The sequence below is a fragment of the Lycium ferocissimum genome, chromosome 1 (genome assembly GCF_029784015.1).
Source record: "Lycium ferocissimum isolate CSIRO_LF1 chromosome 1, AGI_CSIRO_Lferr_CH_V1, whole genome shotgun sequence".
Lineage (NCBI taxonomy): Eukaryota > Viridiplantae > Streptophyta > Magnoliopsida > Solanales > Solanaceae > Lycium > Lycium ferocissimum.
Genome location: NC_081342.1, coordinates 13,405,494 through 13,425,514, shown reverse-complemented (window position 1 = coordinate 13,425,514; position 20,021 = coordinate 13,405,494). Strand labels below are relative to the sequence as shown.

The window sequence follows — 20,021 nt, the reverse complement described above, 5'->3', positions numbered from 1 at the left end:
GTAAAAGAAAATGCTTGAAAATGTATACATGTAATTGTAGAGACAATATAACAAAAATATAAAGATAATGTAAAAAAAAATATACAGATAATGTAGAGACAATAAAGTGTATTCTCTTTAATGAAAAGTTTCTCCCTTTACTTTTTGGTCAATAAAGTGCACCCTCTTTTTATGAAAATTTTATCCTTCTTCACTTAGTGGTTAAGTAAAATAAGTATGTACATGTATATGTATATAATGTATGGTATAAAAATATATAAAAGAGTATAGAGATGTAAAATGATGTAAAGGAAAAAGTGAGGGTTGAAGTGGAAAAAAGATGTATGAAAAATGTAGAGAAATATATGAAGAAAATGTAGAGACAATGTATGAATAAATATAAACAAAATGCATGAATAAATGTAAAGACAATACATGAATAAGTGTAGAGACAAATGCATGACTAAATATAAAGACCAATGCATGAGTAAATGTAAAGACAATGCAAGAATAGATGTAAAAATAAATGTATGAATAAATGTATAGACAAATGCATGAACAAATATAAACACAAATGCATGAATAGATATAAAGTCAATGTATGTTATGTATATAAAAAATTATAAAGACAATGCATATAATAAATTTGAAGACAATGTATAAAATATAAAGACAATGTATGAAAAAAGAAGAGAGAAAAAAATATAAAGAGAGGAGGAAGATGCTAGCCTTGCTAGTCTTCCTACGAAGAAAATATGAAGAGTGTAGAGAGAGAAAAAAATATATGTGAGGTAGCGTGACGTGGTCTTTGTGAGAGGGAAGAGAGAGATGTTGAGCTTGTTAGAGAAAACTAAACCTAAACAAAAATTTGAAAATATGTACCTAAAAAATAGAAATGCCCCCTCCCTTTTACTTATAGTATAAAATGACCCCATTTATTATCCAAAAAATAAAAGAATGCCACCCCTTGTCCCCTTTACCCATTTTAACTCATGTGTAAAAATGTATTAACCAATGAATCAAGAACCCAACTCATCACCTCAAATGTCAACTTTTTAAAAGGTGACGAGACCTTGACTTGATCGAATTTTTTCTCTGCGTAAAAAAGTTAATTGCTCCAGTTTTCTCTGCACTGACGGACTGTACTAAAATATAGTTAACTAGTACATGTATAAATAATAATATATGTATAAAATATAAATATTAATTTATAAGATACAGGCTATAAAATTAAGAAACGATTATGATCTGCACAAAAAATGGTAGTATTACGCTGTACATGTGCAAAAATAATGTTTCTCAAAAATGACAATAAATTGATAAAATTCCTAAAATAAGGATAATTATCGAAAAATTGTCGAAAAATGCAAAAATGTTGTTCCGTCCTCTTTAACGAATTAAGGCCTCCCAAAACTTAAATTTTAAGCACGGCGAGCCAAAATTAGGTGTCAACAGCAGACACTAAAGAAGTAAAACAAGAAGTAGTAACATCAGAGAGATGGATAGAATTATAGACGTAGTCTTGTAAGTAGGATGGAGTATGAACAACTCTGGTGGATCTTCTTAGAGAAATAGTAGTATTTGGAGATGAATCAGGTGAGTTTGAAGAAACAGCAGTATCAGAAGGTGAGTTAATTGAATTGGAATGTGTAGGTGAGTTTTGTGAAGAATGGTTAGGAGATTTATGTGAATCAGGAGGTGAAACTGGTGGAGTATGAGGAATTTGATTATTAGAAGGAATGGTAGTAGGGGGATCAAAAGAAGAATCCGGTAAACTAGTGTCAACAATATCATGTAATGGAAAAATAGAAACAATAGTTTTAAGAGAACTAAAAGGAAAAATATCTTCATGGAATATCACATCCCTAGAAACAAAAAACTTTTGAGTTTTTAAATTGAAAAGCTTGTATCCTTTCTTCCCAAAAGGATAACCAAGAAAAACACAAGGCTGAGCTCTAGGTTCTAACTTAGCTCTACCATGGGAAAGAGTAGAATCAAAACAAAGACAACCAAAGCATTTAAGATTAGAATAAGTTGGTGGATGACCAAACAATTTATCATAAGGTGTTTTAAAAGATAGAATTCTGGTAGGGCATCTATTAATTAAATAAGTGGCTGTCATAAGACAGTCTCCCTAGAATTTTGAAGGTAAATGAGATTGAAATAATAAAGCCCAACAAACTTCTAAAAGATGTCTATGTTTTCTTTCAACTACACCATTTTGTTGTGGTGTAGTAACACAAGAAGTTTGGTGAATTATTCTTGTAAGGATAGAAAAGAAGAAGTGGTTAAACTAGAACCCAATTCCCAAGCATTATCAGACCTATTATTTTCACCTTTTTAGAAAATTGTCTTTCAACCATTGCAAGAAAAGATTTTAGGATAGGAAAGGCATTGGATTTAGTAGAAAGTAGAAAAGTCCAAGTGCATCTACTAAAATCATCCACTATAGTTAAAAAAAAAAAATTGTATCCATCATAGGTAGGTGTTTTATATAGTCCCCAAGTATTAATGTGTATGAGATCAAAACAGTGTTGAGAAGAAATAGAACTATTAGGAAAGGGTAACTTGCTCTATTTTGCTAATGGACAAATAGTACAAGGAAGAAGGAATTTAGAACAAACATTGAAAGAGATTTCATTAATATTCTTCATATTTGACAAAGGCATGTGACCCAATCAATGATCCCACAATTTACTCTTAGAATCAGCCAAGGAAATACAATTAAAATTGGATGATACATCCTTCTGGGAACTTAAAACAGAACTAGAAGACTTAAAACTAGGCTTGGATGATACATCTTTCTGGGAACTTAAAACAAAACTATAAGACTTAAAACTAGGCTTGGAAGGGAATGAAACTGCTTGATTCCTATTGTTCAGCACATAGAGTCCATTTTTAGCTTCACCAAGTAGCATTGGGCTCTTCATTGAAGGGCCCTACATGAAACAATGAAAAAGAGAAAAAATGATGAAGTTAGCAAGCTGTTGACAGATTTTATGGACATATAAAAGATTGAAGTGAAAACTGGGAATAAACATAACATTATGAATGGTGAGGTTAGTAAACAAATTGACTGAACCAAAATGGGAAACTGAAACTATTTGAGAATTTGGTAGTTTAACAGACACAGTATGAGGAAGAGGCCTAAGATTTATAAAAAAAATCTTTGATATAACTCATGTGCTCTGTTGCACCTGAGTCAATAATCCAAGTTTTGTTAGTGATTTTGGAAATATCAACTTTAGAGTTTAAAGGGAAGGGACTTAAGCTTATACCAGCATAGTTTGCATTAGCTATGACTTCAGAATTGTTGCTTTGATCATTTCCTTTGACTTGTTGGAGCATCTGCATGATCTGGATTAGTTGTACTCAATAACTTACCCTACTCATCAAATTGAGCATCAGAGAGAAACAGATTTGTAGTAACATTATTGTTAGTCACTACATTACTTTGAACAGAATTTTGAAAGTTTCTCTGTTTAGTAAACTTAAAGTTAGGAGGAAACCTATGTAATTTATAGCACTTCTCAATGGTATGACCAGGTTTCTTACAATACTTGCAAACCATACTAGCTTTCTTGTTGTTATAGTACCCCTTTGGTGACTTGAAATCAGTTGTAAAAGACCTCTGTCCTGCATTACTCTGTTGTGCAGCAATGAATGAGGAACTTTCACCAGGGAACTTAGGTGTATTGTGCATTTCTCTCTGTTTTTCCTCTTGCACCAAAAGAGCATAAGCATTAGCAACAGTGAGAAGGGGTGAAATCATAAGTATATTACCCCTAGCACCACAAAAAGAGTCATTGAGTCCCATTAAAAACTTGACCAGCCTTTCATCTTGTTTGAACTTAACATTTTTCTCCTTTGCTCCACAGGAACAAGCACAAGAGCATGGAATAAAAGAATCCAAAGTGTCCAACTCATCCCAGAGTTTCTTTATTTTGGTAAAGTAAGCAGCAACATCAGATGCACCTTGAACAAGGTCACTGGGTTCTTTTTAAAGCTGATATAATCTAGCCCCTGAGCTTTGTCCAAACCTGGCCTCTAACTCAGACTAAATATCTTTAGCAGTAGCATAGTATAAGACACTTTCAGAAATATCCCTAGAAAGAGAATTTAGTAACCAAGAAATTACCATATTGTTGGACCTAGACCAAGCAGCATGAAGTCAAGGCTATCCACATGGCCCTTTTCCAACCACCAAAACTTTTCCCATCAAACACTGAGTTAACTAGAAGTGCACTTGGAGAATCAGATGGTGCAATGAACAAAGGATGAGCTGAGTTAATGACATCAGTAGAAGAAGTATTCCCAGAGGTATTCCCAACGGCTGGAGTTTGAATTTCCCCCATTTTTGTAGAAAAACGGACTGAAGAAGAAGATGATTAAATTAGAAAAGCAAAGAAAAAGTTCACTACTCTGATACCATCAAGGAAAAAATATAAGAGAAGATTGTATGTTGAAATTTTATGTGTATATTCCTCTGTATACAGTGTTGTATAAATACTAAAAGAAAAGAATCTAATACTAACTAACTTGTACACTTGTCTAAATTATATTGGTTCCCTATGTAACAAACTATCCTATAAAGAAAAAGATACAGAAATGTATATACAAGGAAACTTCTAGAGTATGTACAAGTGTATATTGACAACTATATACATATATGATTTCCCGTAGGCCAGGTGAAACTTGTATGTATATGGGCTTGGCACTGTATCTCTTGTGTCAACCCAAATAACCTTTTCTGAATGTTGGCCCAATAAACCAACAAACCCATTTCTTCTAAATATCTCCTTCACCGACAACATAACATAGTTGTCATGGAACTTGTCCTTTGTCTGAGAAAGTTTCTAATTTCTCCATTGTTGTTTCATTCTTTTCATCAAAGTTCGCCGGAGAAGAGTCTTTTATTCCAATAAATTTCTTATTAATTGAAACAAATATGTTTCAACTTCTACATTAAATTCCAACAATGAATAACCAACGGTTGTAGAGGGGAATGTAACATATCATGGGTGAATGATTTGTAGAGTAGAGAAAGAGGTAAACGGTTGGGAATTCATTGATTCAACACAATTAAGAGAATTAATTTGTGACTTTTGAGTTTCTTTTTAATATTAATATAACATATAAATGGTTAAAAAAATAGAAAAAAAAGTCGAAAAAAGATAAATGTGAATGGTGACCTTAGAGAGGTGCCACATCACCTTGTCTATACCTAGCTTTATATTATAGATAGATAGATTAGCCTTGTTACTTTCAAAGAAACGGAAGACCCAAATTAAGATCCTAAAATCTTAATTTGATAGAATTTTATATTTTTATAATAATGTTTATTATTATTTATCCCTTGCAATATTACTTGAGATATATTGTCTAAGTTCATAATTCTATGTATTAATGATGAGTAATATCCTAAATTTTAGTATTATGTGCACTAATTATGATGAATTGAATCCTAAATAAATAAATTTAATTATTGATTTTATTTTTTTTAGATATTTTTTTAAAAATAAATTATAACTGCCACGTCATTAAATATGTACCGAAAATTATATTTTCGGCTAAAATGACTATGGATGCCAATTACCCAAAGTTGAGTGACTATAGAGGCTACTTACCCAAAGTTGAGTGACTATAGAGGCCACTTACCCAAAGTTGAGTGACTTTTGGAAGACAAAATAAAGTTGAGTGACTATAGAGGTCACTCATCCAAAGTTGAGTGACTTTTAGAAGACAAAATAAAATTAAGTGACTATGGTGGCCAATTGAGTGATCAACTCGTATTACCATTAAGCACATCGAAATAGTTCTCCTAACTCAATACAGTTGCATTCTGCGTGCTATTCTGACCTCTTCTCTTGGAACCTTAACAGTTAAAAATATTCCTCTTTCTAAGGTTTTCCTCGAAAATATCTTCATAGTATTAGACAATATATCGATAAATTGAGGATATGTGTACATACGTTTAGTCCAAAAGACTTGCACAGCTAGCGGAATCACTGAACATTTCTACTTTCCTATTTCCTCGTTTGTCATTTTTACTGCATGCAACAGCATGTCAAGTATTCTGCTTATCGAGCATCCAGTGCTTAGATATATTTTGTTTGTCCCGCAACTTGTCTTCCTTTTAAGGTTTAAACCAAAAGAACTTAGCAGCACCCACTATAAATTAGTATTCGTAGTGGGAACTATAATTCTCACTAAGGGGATTCAAAATTGTATAAAGAAATAACCACACCAATAAGCAAAGGGGATTCATATATATATATATATATATATATATATAAAAGCAGGCCAAAGGCCCGCTTACGTGGCATCACAGAATCACAGGGTTTCTATTTATCTATTTTTACAGAATTTAGAGGAGAAAAAACTATTTTGAATGATTAAAAGTGTTCCAATAAAACAGATATTCTAACCGTCACATCTTCTCCTAAACACGGTAACTCTTACTACACCGATTAAAAGAGAAGCGGTTACAAACCCTGCCACTTATTACCATAAACTAAAAACAACGTTCCCCCACTCCTTTCTTGCACACCGATTCTTCAATTGTCTCAACTTTCTTTCATTCCCCTCCTTTTATTCTTCCTTTTCCAACCTTTTTCGATCTGTTGTTCCCTTTCTTCAATTTTGCTCAAATTATATGGTAAATGGCCCTTACAATTTGTGACTTGTCAGAATCAGAATGTGGAATAAATGAATTTGGTTTCTGGATTTAATGGGAGTTTAAAGTCAAATTTCAAATTGACCATTGTTATATTTATAACTTCTGACAAATTCAACCAATTTTAGAAGGTACACGAAGATTTGCTTATAGTACATATTTTCGACGTGTGTGACGCGGTATTGTTGACATCTTTTTCAATTATATATTATACGCACCTATTTTAAGAAAAGCCTTCAACTCATCTACTAATGTCTATATCTTTAATCGTTGTCTTTTTCCTGTTTTGGGTTTCCGTTACGTTCGTTTTGATGTTTTTATTCTAACATGTCTTTGAATTACTCCTTCACTGTTGTTGTACTACCAACTTAATTATTCTGAATTTAAAGTTGTTGTACTAATTATTAGCCAAGAGATGAAAGCAAAAAGAAATCGTGGAGCTTGTTATCCGTCCATCAATATATTTTCAAAACTTGCCGAGGTATAAAAGAACAAGTTGTCTGATCGCTTTCATGTTGCGTGTTTCTATTATTCCCGTTCTGATGTTTTTATTTTAGTTTAGCCAGGAGATGAAAGAAAGAAAAAAAACGAGGAGCTTGCTATCCGTCCATGAATATATTTTCACAACTTTAACGAGGTATAAAAGAACAAGTTGTCTAGTGACTTAATGTCAATTGCAGTTTTATTTGCTCCATTATGATGTGTTTCTGCCTTCTTTGAGTGTTTGACGTTTACATAAAGCATAAACGCAACCTATACGATGATCAGTTCTTATAGAGTTCAACTTAGATTTAAACTGCTCAATATAGTTCTCCGTATATATGTTAAGATCTTCATAATACAGCTTATCTTCCATATGCAATAGAAAAAAAAAGATCATGCACATCAAATACCTTCTTGATTATTAAAAAATTATTTATTTTGGACTAAATATAAAAGCTAAAAATGCCCATATAATATGGTTCGGAGGAAGTATGTACTAATTTAAATTTCTATTCTAAATACTTTAGGGAAGTGGTCGCCTATTTTAAGAGATTGTCTTAACCTCTAGCTTATTGCACGTTTTGGTTATTTAATTTTGTGACACGGCTATGCTATTCCTCCATCACAATCCCATAATGAACTGACTGTGTGCTTGTCATATTTTAAATGTTTGTTAGCTTGAGAATATTCCATGGGAAGTGACTGATGAAGAGGCTAGAAGACAATAATAAGTGCTGATGGAACTTCAAATGCTCACAGGTTTGGTCTTTCCGGTCTTATTACATGTTAGCTTATTCATGCTCAAAATCCTTCAGTACTGTCATTCTTTCATGCCCTTCAATGTAATGCTTGTACTCCTTCCATGTTGAAAAATCATTTATTTTGGATTAAAGGTAAAAGCTAAAAATACAATATAACATGGATCGGAGGTAGTATATACTAAATCACCACTAATGTTGCACCGGTTGAAATTCTGCCAAAAAAAAAAACTTCTTCAAATTAGGTGTTGAGCCTTTAACGTGACCATATTAGAAATCTGTTGGACGGAATGTTGGGTGCAGTGAGACAGTTGCCTTGGTATCGGTTCCATCTTGAAGGACTTGGAGCCTGGTGCTTGACAGAAACATGATTTATGTTAAGAGAGAGATTAATTTTAATAGCCACTGGGGATTAAGGCTGGCATAGGCAAATGAAGCCTTTGTTTTAGTCCTCGAAAAAAAGATTATAATTACTAGAGAAATAGACTTTCAATGAAAATTTATTAACTAAGTCTAGGCCTCATTAGAAGAACATTCTTGGAGTAACAGTAAAGTTGTCTTCGTATGACCTATAGGCCACGAGTTCGAGTCGTGGAAGTAGACACTAATGCTTGCATTAGGGTTGCCTATCTACACCACACCCCTATAGGTGCGACTCTTCCCCGCTAACGCAGAATGTTTTGTGCACCAAGCTGCCCTTTTCCCCCTTTAGTTTAGGCCTTATTATGAGGCTTGGCTTTAGGTCATTAATACTATTGAGCCACCCTGGACAATCGGTCGTCGATCCATTGTAATAGGTCATGGTAGAAAAATAAAGAAATATTTAATTAGTACCTAATATTCATTTATAAAAATTATAAATTATAACCACGCGAAGCGCAGGTATATTTACTAGTATTATATAAACTTAACCGTAGTCATTATAAAACATAAGGGGGCAGTGGCCGCTAGTCATTAACATAGTACTACCTCCATCCCAAAAAGATTGTCTTCCTTTCCTTTTTAGTCTCTCCTAAAAAGATTGACACCTTTCTATATTTAGAAACAATTTAACTTTATGAGATGATTTGTAGCCACAATAATATCTAAGGCTTGTTTTGGACCACATTTCAAAAAAATTCTTTTGTTTCTTAAACTTTGTGTCAAGTCAAACTAAGACAATCCTTTTGGGACGGAGAGAATAGTTGTTACATTGATCATGATAGGATGTACCATGATATTTCTGACAAAAGTAGTTCCTAACATGCCTGACCAGAAAGCTTTGACAGTAAACACAGGAGGAACGTTAACCGCCAGTTGGTGCATATTATCAAAAAGTTACTTCATTATCTCTTACAATTTGAACCTGAACCATGATTAAATTGTATGAAACTTAAAGACCGATTACTGGTTAGTTCTTATTACGCTGGATGATAGGAAAGCTTAAGACGAATACTTATAGAAGAGCTCAGATAAAATGAATAGTCTGAAATAGTTACAACGACTAAATTGAAAACATACTCTTTGTTTTTTTAACTTTTGTTGTTTGTACTTGTCGATGATTTGTTCATGAACATTAGTCAATTTTATTTTATTTTTTTTAGAATCCTTTTAATCATAGATACCTAGAGGAAGAAGTGGATTTCAAAAATTGAAACGGATAATAGTGGCTTTTGAAACGAACTGTTGCACCTCTCACGTAACTCATGTTTAGAGACATAGTTACGGCATACCAGCCAGATAGTCAAACAGTCTGATAGATTGATTAGAGATCTAGAGCATGTTTGGATTGGCTTATTTGGTGCTTTTAAGTCAAAAGGGGGAAAAACATAACTATACAATAAGAGAAAAATATTTACAAAACCTTAACAGAATTATTTAATCAACATTGAATGGCAGTGAGGAGTTACATATTGTAATGATTCCTCTATTAAAGGAATGTAGTTGGGTGAGATTATGGCCACTCATTAACAACCTTGATTCTCTTCCTACATTTTTGGTAAAAAAGTTATCTTCACACCAACAATTGTGTTCCTACTTTCTTTTCATATAAGTAATTTGATTTTGCCATATATTATATTTATTAAATTATACTGTGTACAAAATACATCAGTATACATCTTAAAATGAATTATACCATGTATATTATATTTATATAAGATATATTTAATAGTATACCTTAATATCATAGTATATGTTAAATTATACTATATATAAAATACATCAGTATACTTCTAAAGATGAATTATACCATGTATATTATATTATACCTCAATAAAATTATCTTATAAATGAATCATACCATGTATATAAATACATTAGTATGCATAGAATATATATAAGAGAATTAGGGAGTGTATAAGTTAAATAGAGAGAGAGAGAGAAAAGATGACAAACATGAAGAAAATATAACTGGATCCTGGAATACAATTTTTACATGTTCCAATTATCCGTAAGTTTTTTTTCTAATATTTTTAAAAAGGTAATAAAAACTGCTATTTTTGAGGAACTTTAAAAGTTGTGCTAATTATGTTCAAACTCTTAGAAGGGTGACAAGTCACGTAATTTTCCCTTGTTTTGAAGCCAAAACATGAGTTAACTAACATGAGCTTTTGGCAAAATTAAAGCGTGTTTCATCCAAAGCAGCTCCTACTAGTGAGCCCAACTCCACCTCTTTTTCTTTGTTAAGAGTGATGTCATATTTCTTTTTATGTTATTTATTTCAAAGTATCACGTATCTTAACTTTGAAAAGTCTTTGAACCAAATTTGTTTTGTTCCTATCTCAACGAAAAATTTATGATTTGAGGTTGAAAAGGTCTTGAAAGGAAAATAAAAGACAAGAAGAATGTCCGCTTTAGCAGATATTTATGAGTGTGCCAAGTTACGCAATAAGGCTAAAGTTGTAGCTGCTGAACCCATTTTCTCAAATGGCTCAAATCAAGAACTATTTGGATAACAATTGTACATGATTTTGAAAGAAGTTGGAAATATCTGTCCAACTATTGTTGAATGAACTGTTTCAAAAATAGAAAGGTATGTGACATTAATTCAATCGTTAGCGGATGACAAATTATAGATGCAATAGGAGTATTAACTTGAGCATAAGGAATATAATAAATTTTCGTTTGCTGGAGCTACAGTGCTAGGGCAATAATAGATAAAACTTAGGGTGTGGGGGTTGGCGGGGTGGTGAGTGAAGAGATAAATATATATAATGGAACTTGATGTATAACAAATATTAATGATGCATAAATTATCATTCAAGCATAGAATTTTAAAAAATATCAAACAATTTTTTGCGGAAAATTTTACAACACCATGCTATTCGTCATCGAGGAAAACGAATTTTTTTGGACATCAAACACTACATTGAAGGCTACTTGAACATACCATGTATATATGATGTGAATTTTACTATTTACTCAGTGTATACACATGATAAATTAAAGATACACAAAGTAGAAACTGAGTTTACGCTACTTATATACATTATACATTTAGCCTATAGTGTATAATCTATATCTACATATCTGTTTTCCCTCAAAAGAGAGCAACAATTAAATTTGTACGCGGTTTAAAAGATATGTGACCGAGCTTGTTAACAAGATAAAACGAATAATCGAAAAGTAACGAATAACACAAAATTAAGAGAGGATAGCCTGTGTAACGAGTGCAAATGATGGGTCCGAATGGGAGAAGGATTTATCTCCTTGTTTGGACTAAAAATAAAATAAGAGTGACAAAGCTTTTCTAATATTGGGCCTTTACTGTGAAGGAATCTTTTATATGGTAATTGCTAACTCAGAGATGGAGATGGGATGAGGATACCCTCTAATGGGGTTGTTACACATGCGTTTATAGTGCTAGTGTCCTATTCTAACTAAATGACACGAGCTCCAAAGTGGGTAAATGGTTCAGAAAATATCGGACACGTCTGTTGTGGGCGTGGCTTTCGGAGATAAATCTGTGAAGGATAACCTTCCTCAGATTTGGACTTATCTTCTCGGACTCCCTTTGAGCAGGCTTGGTTTGTTCCCTTCGTCTTCTCGAACTGAATTTCGCTAGTATACAAATAATTTTGACCTTATATATACAATGTAATTTTCCAGCAAAGGGATTAAGATGAACCTCTTGAGCCCCCTAGCTCTGCCCCTGACTATCTGTGCTCTCGAGTTCTCTGTTTTACATTTTGTAGTCCAAAAATAAGCACATAGTGTCTTTTTCTTTTGCAAAATCTTACTGCCCATCAATAACCCCGATAAATAGGCAATTTCTGGATAAATGAAAATATTAGTAAAAGAATTTCTCAGCTTGACAAGAAGAGCGATCGTCATAAAGTAGTGTTTAACAATCAGATATCGAGTTATGTAAAAGAAGGTAAAGCTCCTAATATCCTGTCTTATATTGCAGAACCATGATAAACTTTACAGGTTTTCTTGTTTTTCTTTCATAAATAAGTAATCCTGGAGTGACATGGTGAAAAAACATGTCCGCGAACGCCATACAAACACACACAGAACACTAAGAATATTAAGACCGACTGAGACAAATAGTAAAACTGGAGTTTTGGTTAAATAAGTGGCCTAGATAGAAGGTAAGTATAGTTCTGTTGAAGAATATTCCATATCTATAATATAGGAGTCACCACATTACAAATTTACAACCACCAGAATCACGGTTTATCACTACATGTTTTAACTTTACGCACTAAGATTGTAAAAGTTAGTAACTAGTTACAATCAGTTAAACTGTACACATAATGTAAGAAATATATCCACTATCAATGTATGTAAGTTAAATCCTACCACTAAATATCTTCGCGCCCAAGCACCTTCAATACTGCTAGCTATAGACAAGAAGATTAAAAAAATAACAATACATGCTCATGCCTAATTTGATTGAAATAAGGAACAAAAGAGCGTAACTGCAGAGAGGCAAAACACAAATCCTTACCAAAAGATAACATAACCTGTTCACAAGAAATTGAAACGAATCATGCAATTTAGCATTGGAGTTATGCAATATGCTAGAAACAGGGATGATGCAGTTCTTGCTATGAACTGAGCTCCACCTATCATGATGAAAGGGGTTCAATTGAATCACTTCACCGAAAAATAACACTGTGCAAAAAGGGTAAAATTAAGTCTCTTGTATATCTATAAACTGTAGAACCTCCTTGACAGAGGTTCATATCTTAGGTGTAATATTTTTATACAATTTTTTTCAATCCCCTCACTCAAGCTCTTGGCTCGGCCACTGATTTATGAGGCAGAATCGATCCAAGTCAAACGTTTCTCCTCTTTGATGCCCTTACATGCTCTGCTTCAATATATGGAGATCGCCTCTTTGAAGTTTCACATGTTATACCTAACACGATCTTTCACACTTATTGTCATTCTATTCTTGAGGAACAACAAATGGGACCTATGTAATTACAGGTCAGTTAGATTAAGGTAATTCAAATGCCTTGCAAAATAGGATTTATTAGTATCCTTAGTCTTGGTAAAGCAGCAGACATTAGGAGAGCAGTTGCCTATGAAACATAATGCTTAATTCCTCCTACTTATTACAGAAGAATCAAAGTTGAATATACATATTCCATCCTGCTCTTTAGGTAGTACCTCCTGTTGAAGAATGTTCCATATCCATAATGTAGGAGCCACCACAGTGCAACCACCAGAATAATGGTTTTTTTTAATACAGGTAAGTGTAAAAGTTAGTAACATGTTATACTCAGTTAAAATACACTTACAGTGTTAAAATTCCAAACACAGACGATGTAAGTAAGTAAAACCTTACCACTAAATAACAAACTAGATCGGCCGCCAAGCACTGTCTATACCGCTATAGACAAGCAGATCGAGAACAGAACAGTACCTGGTCATGCAAATTTTGATCCAAATAAGGAACAAGTGAACATTTCTACAGCGAGGCAAACAAAAACGCTTAGCTAAAGATCACTTGTCTACAAGAGTTTGGAATGGATAATGCAATTTACCATTTGATGTATGCTAGCCAACTTAGCTTCACTCATCATGATTGCTGTTGTAGAAGAAACTGAGTCGCAACCTTTCCCGAGCACTTCAATCTAATATGGAGCAGAGTTGATTCTGATCAAACTTCTCCTCTTTGATGGCCTTACAACCTTCAATATCATGGAGATTGCCTCTTTGATATTTCACATGTTATTCCTAAAATGGCCTTTCCCACCTGTCGTCACTCTACTGCAGGAAGCAATAAATGAGAAATACGTAACTGCTGGATCAGTTAGTTGAAGGTAATCAAATGCATTACATGATGGGATTTAGCAGTATCTTTGGTCTTGGGAAAGCAAGGGACGCCCCAAGAGCAAGTTGCATACTAAACATCATGCTGTATTCATCCTAACTGTAGGACATAAGAATCAATAGTTGAGTACACAAGCATAGTCACTGTACATTTTGTGTTAGTGTTCTGGTTCCTATATAAAAAAAATCGAGGCAATTAAACCAATTAATGAGCGATTAATCACAACTCATAGAATGTCTATCATGATCTGTGATCCAAAGTTCTAGCCTTGACAGAATCACTATCTACTAGGGGTGCCTCGCGCTCAAATATGTATGGCTGATAGCCTGTGGCAGTGGACAGATTACCTGAACCACCAGGACTACTGCTAACAGACCTTTCAATGTCATCAAGATCAGCAGTGAGAGAAATTGGTCTCTCCGGTATGGTTGGAACAGGAATTTCAGCATCCAACATGTTCACAACCTGGTCCATTGTTGGCCTCGCATACAATTGCGGATGCAAGCAAAGAACAGCGACCAATCCATGCTTCTCCATAACTTCTGGAGGGCCTAAATGCGGAATATTGTCTTCAAGAACATCCAACACTCTGCCTTCCCTGACCAATGACCAGGCCCTATCAGTCACAAGCATCGGCTGCCCATCATTAAACTCTATTATTCTATCTTTCCACTCAAAAGCTCGAGAAGCACAACTCCAAAGCTATAAATGTCGCTCCTTTCTGTCAATTGACCATACAAAGCATATTCGGGTGCTACATATCCCATCGTCCCTGCTACACGAGTGCTCAAATGTGTCATCCCTTCAGGAGTGTCATCCCTTTAGGAGTGAACTTTGCCAATCCAAAATCCGCTACCTTAGGCTCAAAATCGTATAAAAGTATATTACTAGCCTTAATATCCCTGTGAATAATACCTGGTTGTGCTCCATTATGCAGGTAAGCCAAACCTCTAGCGCCTAGCAGTGCCAATTGCAACTTTCTGCCTAATACCCCAACTCAATTTTTCACGCCCTGAACCAAATAAATGATCATAAAGACTCCCATTCTTCATCACATCACAAACAATGATCCCCTGGTGACCCTCAAAACGATTCTTTGCAGTGCAGTACCCTGTCAAAGCTACCAAATTTACATGCCTAACACTAGCAATAACCTCCACCTCATGTGTGAAATTTGAAACCCCAGAAAACGAAGAATTGTTGAACTTCTTCAACGCTACTTCAACCCCACCAGGCAAAACACCCTTATACACATTCCCATACCCTCCTGTCCCAACTATATTCGCCCTAGCGAAATTCTTCGTGGCAACCTTAATTTCATCAACAGTAAACCTAACCAAAGTAGTACTTCCACTAATTGAATCCAAGCGAGAACTCAAATTACTCTCTAGTCTCCTAGTATTCCACTTGTGAGCCAATCTAATTTTCCTCCTCCTCCACAAAAACCAATAACCACACACAAGTAGTGCAAAAACCAACACACAAACTACCACCATCACATTGATAATAATCACATTCTTCTTACCTTTTCCTGAACTAACAGCAGTAATATCAAGAAGAAAAAACATTTTGCAGTACCATTATCAGTTTGGAGAAATCACTTAGTGTTTTTTCTCTGCTGGGATTTGAACCTGAGGCCTCATGGTGCTCAACTCACTTTATTGACCACTAGGCCACACCCTTGGATGCTCTTTCACACTTATTGTCACTCTATTCTTAAGAAACAACAAATGAGACCTATGTAATTGCAGGTCAGTTAGATCAAGGTAATCATATGTATTAAAAAATAGGATCTATTAGTATCTTTAGTCTTGGTAAGGCAACAGCCATTTGGAGAGCAGTTGCTTATTAAACATAATGCCTAATTCCTCCTACCTACTACAGAAGAATCCAAAGTTGAGTATACATATTCCTCCTGCTCTTTAGATAGTACCTCCTGTTGAAGAATATTCTATATCCATAATGTAGGAGTCACCACAGTACAACCACCAGAATAATGGATTTTTTAATACGGGTAAGTGTAAAAGTTAGTAACATGTATACTCAGTTAAACTAATAGTGTAAAATATGTAAAAACTGTGGTTCCCTTGTTGTCAAAGGAAGGAAAAAAAAAAAAAAAAGAAGACGTAAAAACTGACAATGTAAATAAGTAAAACCTTACCTCTAAATAACAAACTAGATCTGCTGTCAACCACTGTCTATACTGCTATAGACAAGAAGGTAGAAAGCAGAACAATACCTGGTCATGCAAATTTTGATCCAAATAAGGAACAAATGAACATTTCTATAGCGAGGCAAACAAAAACGCTTAGCTAAAGATCATTAGTCCTCAAGTGTGTGGAATGGATAATCCAATTTACATTTGACTTATGCTAGCTCTAGAGGTGATGTAGTTATTCCTAACATGGCCTTTCCCACCTAACGTCACTCTATTGTAGGAAGCAATAAATGAAACATATGTAATTGCAGGATCAGTTAGTTGAAGGTAATCAAATGCATTACATAATAGGATAAACAGTATCTTTAGTCTTGGTAAAGCAAGGGACATTGGGAGAGCAAGTTGCATACAAAATATCAAGCTTTATTCAGCCTAACTGTAGTACATAAGAATCAAAACTGAGTATACATACATAGCCACTATACAATTTGTGTTAGTGTTCTGGTTCCTAAATCAGAAACAAATTCGAGGCAAATAAACCAATGAATGAGCAATTCATCAAAACTCATAGAATGTCTATCGAAGCAGGCAGTAAAAATGATACTGTGCAGCTCTATCACTATCTGTGATCCAATGTTCTGGCTTTGATGGAATCACTATCTGCTAAGGGTGCCTCACGCTCAAATATGTATGGCTGATAGCCTGTAGCAGTGGACAGATTACCTGAACCACCAGTACTACTGCTAACAGACTTTTCAATGTCATCAAGATCAGCAATGAGAGAAATTGGTCTCTCCGGTATGGTTGGAACAGGTATCTCGGCGTCCAACATGTTCACAACTTGGTCCATTGTTGGCCTCGCGTACAATTGTGGATGGGAACAAAGAACAGCTACCAATACGTACTTCTCCACAACTTCTGGAGGGCCTAAATGCGGAATGTTGTCTTCAAGAACATCTAACGGTCTGCCTTCCCTGACCAATGACCAGGCCCAATCAGTCACAAGCGTCGGCTGCCCATCATTAAACTCTATTATTGCTTTCTTTCCACTCAAAAGCTCCAGAAGCACAACTCCAAAGCTATAAACGTCGCTTCTTTCTGTCAACTGGCCATATAAAGCATACTCGGGGGCTACATATCCGATCGTCCCTGCCACACGAGTGCTCAAATGTGACATCCCTTCAGGATTGAACTTTGCCAATCCAAAATCCGCCACCTTAGGCTCAAAACTCTCATCTAGAAGTATATTACTAGCCTTAATATCCCTGTGAATGATACCAGGTTGTGCTCCGTAATGCAGGTAAGCCAAACCCCTAGCAGTGCCAATCGCAACCTTTTGCCTAATACCCCAACTCAATTTTTCATGCCCCGTCCCAAATAAATGATCATAAAGACTCCCATTCTTCATTAAATCACAAACAATGATCCTCTGGTGACCCTCGAAACGCGTCGTAGCAGTGCAGTATCCTCTCAAAGCTACCAAATTTACATGCCTAACACTGGCAATAACCTCCACTTCATGGGTGAAATTTGCATCACCAGAAACCGAACAATTCTTGAACCTCTTCAAAGCTACTTCAACCCCACCAGGCAAAACACCCTTATACACATTCCCATACCCTCCTGTCCCAATTATATTCGTCCTTGTGAAATTCTTAGTGGCCAACTTAATTTCATCAATAGTAAACCTAACCAAAGTAGTACTTCCACTAATCGAATCCATACGAGAACTCAAATTACTCTCCAATCTCCTAGTAGTATTCCACTGGTTAGCCAATCTAATTTTCCTTTTCCTCCACAAAAACCAATAACCAAACAGAGCAAGTCCAATAACCAACACACAAACTACCACAACAACAACAATAACTACATTCTTTTTACCTTTCCCTGAACTAACACCAGTAATATCAAAAAAAAACAAGCATTTTGCAGTACCCCTATCAGTAGGTCCAAAGTGGTTAGCAAAAGCTGCTGCATATATCGAAGGATAAGAAGCACAATCAAAAACATTCCCAACAGAAGGACCAGGTAGAAATGAACCAAGACTAGATAAACTAGTAGTACACGTGGCACAAGGAGAATTATTCTCCAAAGACTGATTACAAGCAGAAACAATATTTGAAAGTGCAGCAGGTGAGACTTTAGATTCAAATTCAAAACGAGTTGTAATATTCATACAACCTTGAGATATCCAAAAAGTTTGAAAACCACAAGTGTTAAGGATATTGAAGTTAGGGACATAGTTGTCGACTAAAGATTCGTAAGACTTCCAACAAGAATTAGCAGAAATGAGAGGTGGAAAGAAAGAGTTTGTACGTTTAAGATATTCAGATTGGACTAAACGTAAGCCTTGACGAATGTATTGACACTGTGTTGTTGAGTTTATAGTTGGTCTTTTTGGTATTTGATCTATCAATCCACGAAGTGAGTTGAAGTCAAGAGGACATGATGAAGAGTTTGTACTAGGTTGTTGGAGCAGAGTACGATGATGGGGTGTTCCATGGCAAGTTAAGGATAATTGGAGAAAGATGAAGAGATGAAGAAAAGGAAACATGGTTGAGAGTTGAAGAAACAAGATTAGTAATGGAGTTTGTTTTTTATGGTCGCTTTGTTCAGTTGTCGATAATCAATACACATGCTCATACATCCGTCTATCCACTTGACAAACAGAATAGAGGGCAACTCGAGGGGAACACTCGATCTAATGAACCGGTTGCTCAATAGTGGTGTTGGTTATGGAGGAGAAAGAATTGTTGAGTTGGAGTTGATTATAGAATCAATAATCATCCACTATTTGCTAGTTATTGTTTAGTGGTATTATTTTAATGCAATGAATCTATATTTATATCTGGCAGGCAGCCTTGGAATTTGGAGTTTTTAAGTTCTTGAAATTGTGTAGGTTCTGGGAAATGTCGGTTGAGATTTGAGATATATTCTGCCACGCGGAAGAATTAGTCATAGGTGACTTTTTAGTTGTGAAATTAGTATAGGTGGCTCATCGGTGACTTGAAAGTAAAATTCAATTAAATTTGGGATTAAAAAAATTAGGATCTAAAATATTTTTTTAAACTTCTTAATCTTTTTACAAAATATAAAAAAACCCAATTTAATCCAAAAAACTCACCAACCAACTTCTCCTCCTCCCACCCCTCCCCGCCCCCACCCCCGCCCACTATTTTTTTAAAAAAAAAGTTTTGAATTTTTTTTTGCTTTTTTCAACAACCTTCCCCTCCTCCTCCCACCTCCCATCCCCCACCCCCTCACCCCCACCAAAAAAAAAATTTGAATTTTTTTAACTTATTTTATTTTCTTTTTCACCAAATTATTCTCCTCCACCCACCCCTCCCCCCACCACCTAACCCCAATTTTTTAAAAAAAAAAATTGAATTTTTTATTTGCTTTTTCACTAGACACCCCCTTCCCCCCCTCCAAATTTTTTTTTGAATTTTTTTAACTTATTTTATTTTCTTTTTCACCACCCGCCCCATTCTCCTCCTCCCACCCTCCTCCCAATTTTTTTTTAAAAAAAAGTTTTGATTTTTCTCTTTTTGTTTTTTCATCCCCCCTCCTCCTCCTCCCAACCCTCTCCCCACGCCCAAAAAAAAAATTAATTTTTTTTTTTTTACCGACTCCACTCCTCCTCCTCCTCCCACCCCTTCCCCCTTAATTTTTTTTTTTAAATTTGATTTTCTTTATTTG

General features: G+C 34.9%; 1 protein-coding gene and 1 pseudogene across 1 annotated transcript; both read right to left on the bottom strand.

Annotated features, from left to right (window-relative positions):
* Window positions 1-12,626: 12,626 nt before the first annotated feature.
* Window positions 12,627-16,556, bottom strand: LOC132048906 (probable LRR receptor-like serine/threonine-protein kinase RKF3; annotated as a pseudogene).
* Window positions 16,557-16,724: 168 nt separating this feature from the next.
* On the bottom strand, window positions 16,725-19,213 carry LOC132048901 (probable LRR receptor-like serine/threonine-protein kinase RKF3). Its single transcript, XM_059439585.1, has one exon. It carries the CDS (start codon window positions 18,874-18,876, stop codon window positions 16,942-16,944), a length of 1,935 nt encoding a protein of 644 aa, XP_059295568.1. The 5' UTR covers window positions 18,877-19,213; the 3' UTR covers window positions 16,725-16,941.
* Between the last annotated feature and the right edge of the window lie 808 nt (window positions 19,214-20,021).

Coding starts and splice junctions, on each gene's coding strand:
- LOC132048901 (XM_059439585.1), bottom strand. CDS start 18,876: ATGTTTCCTTTTCTTCATCTCTTCATCTTTCTCCAATTATCCTTAACT.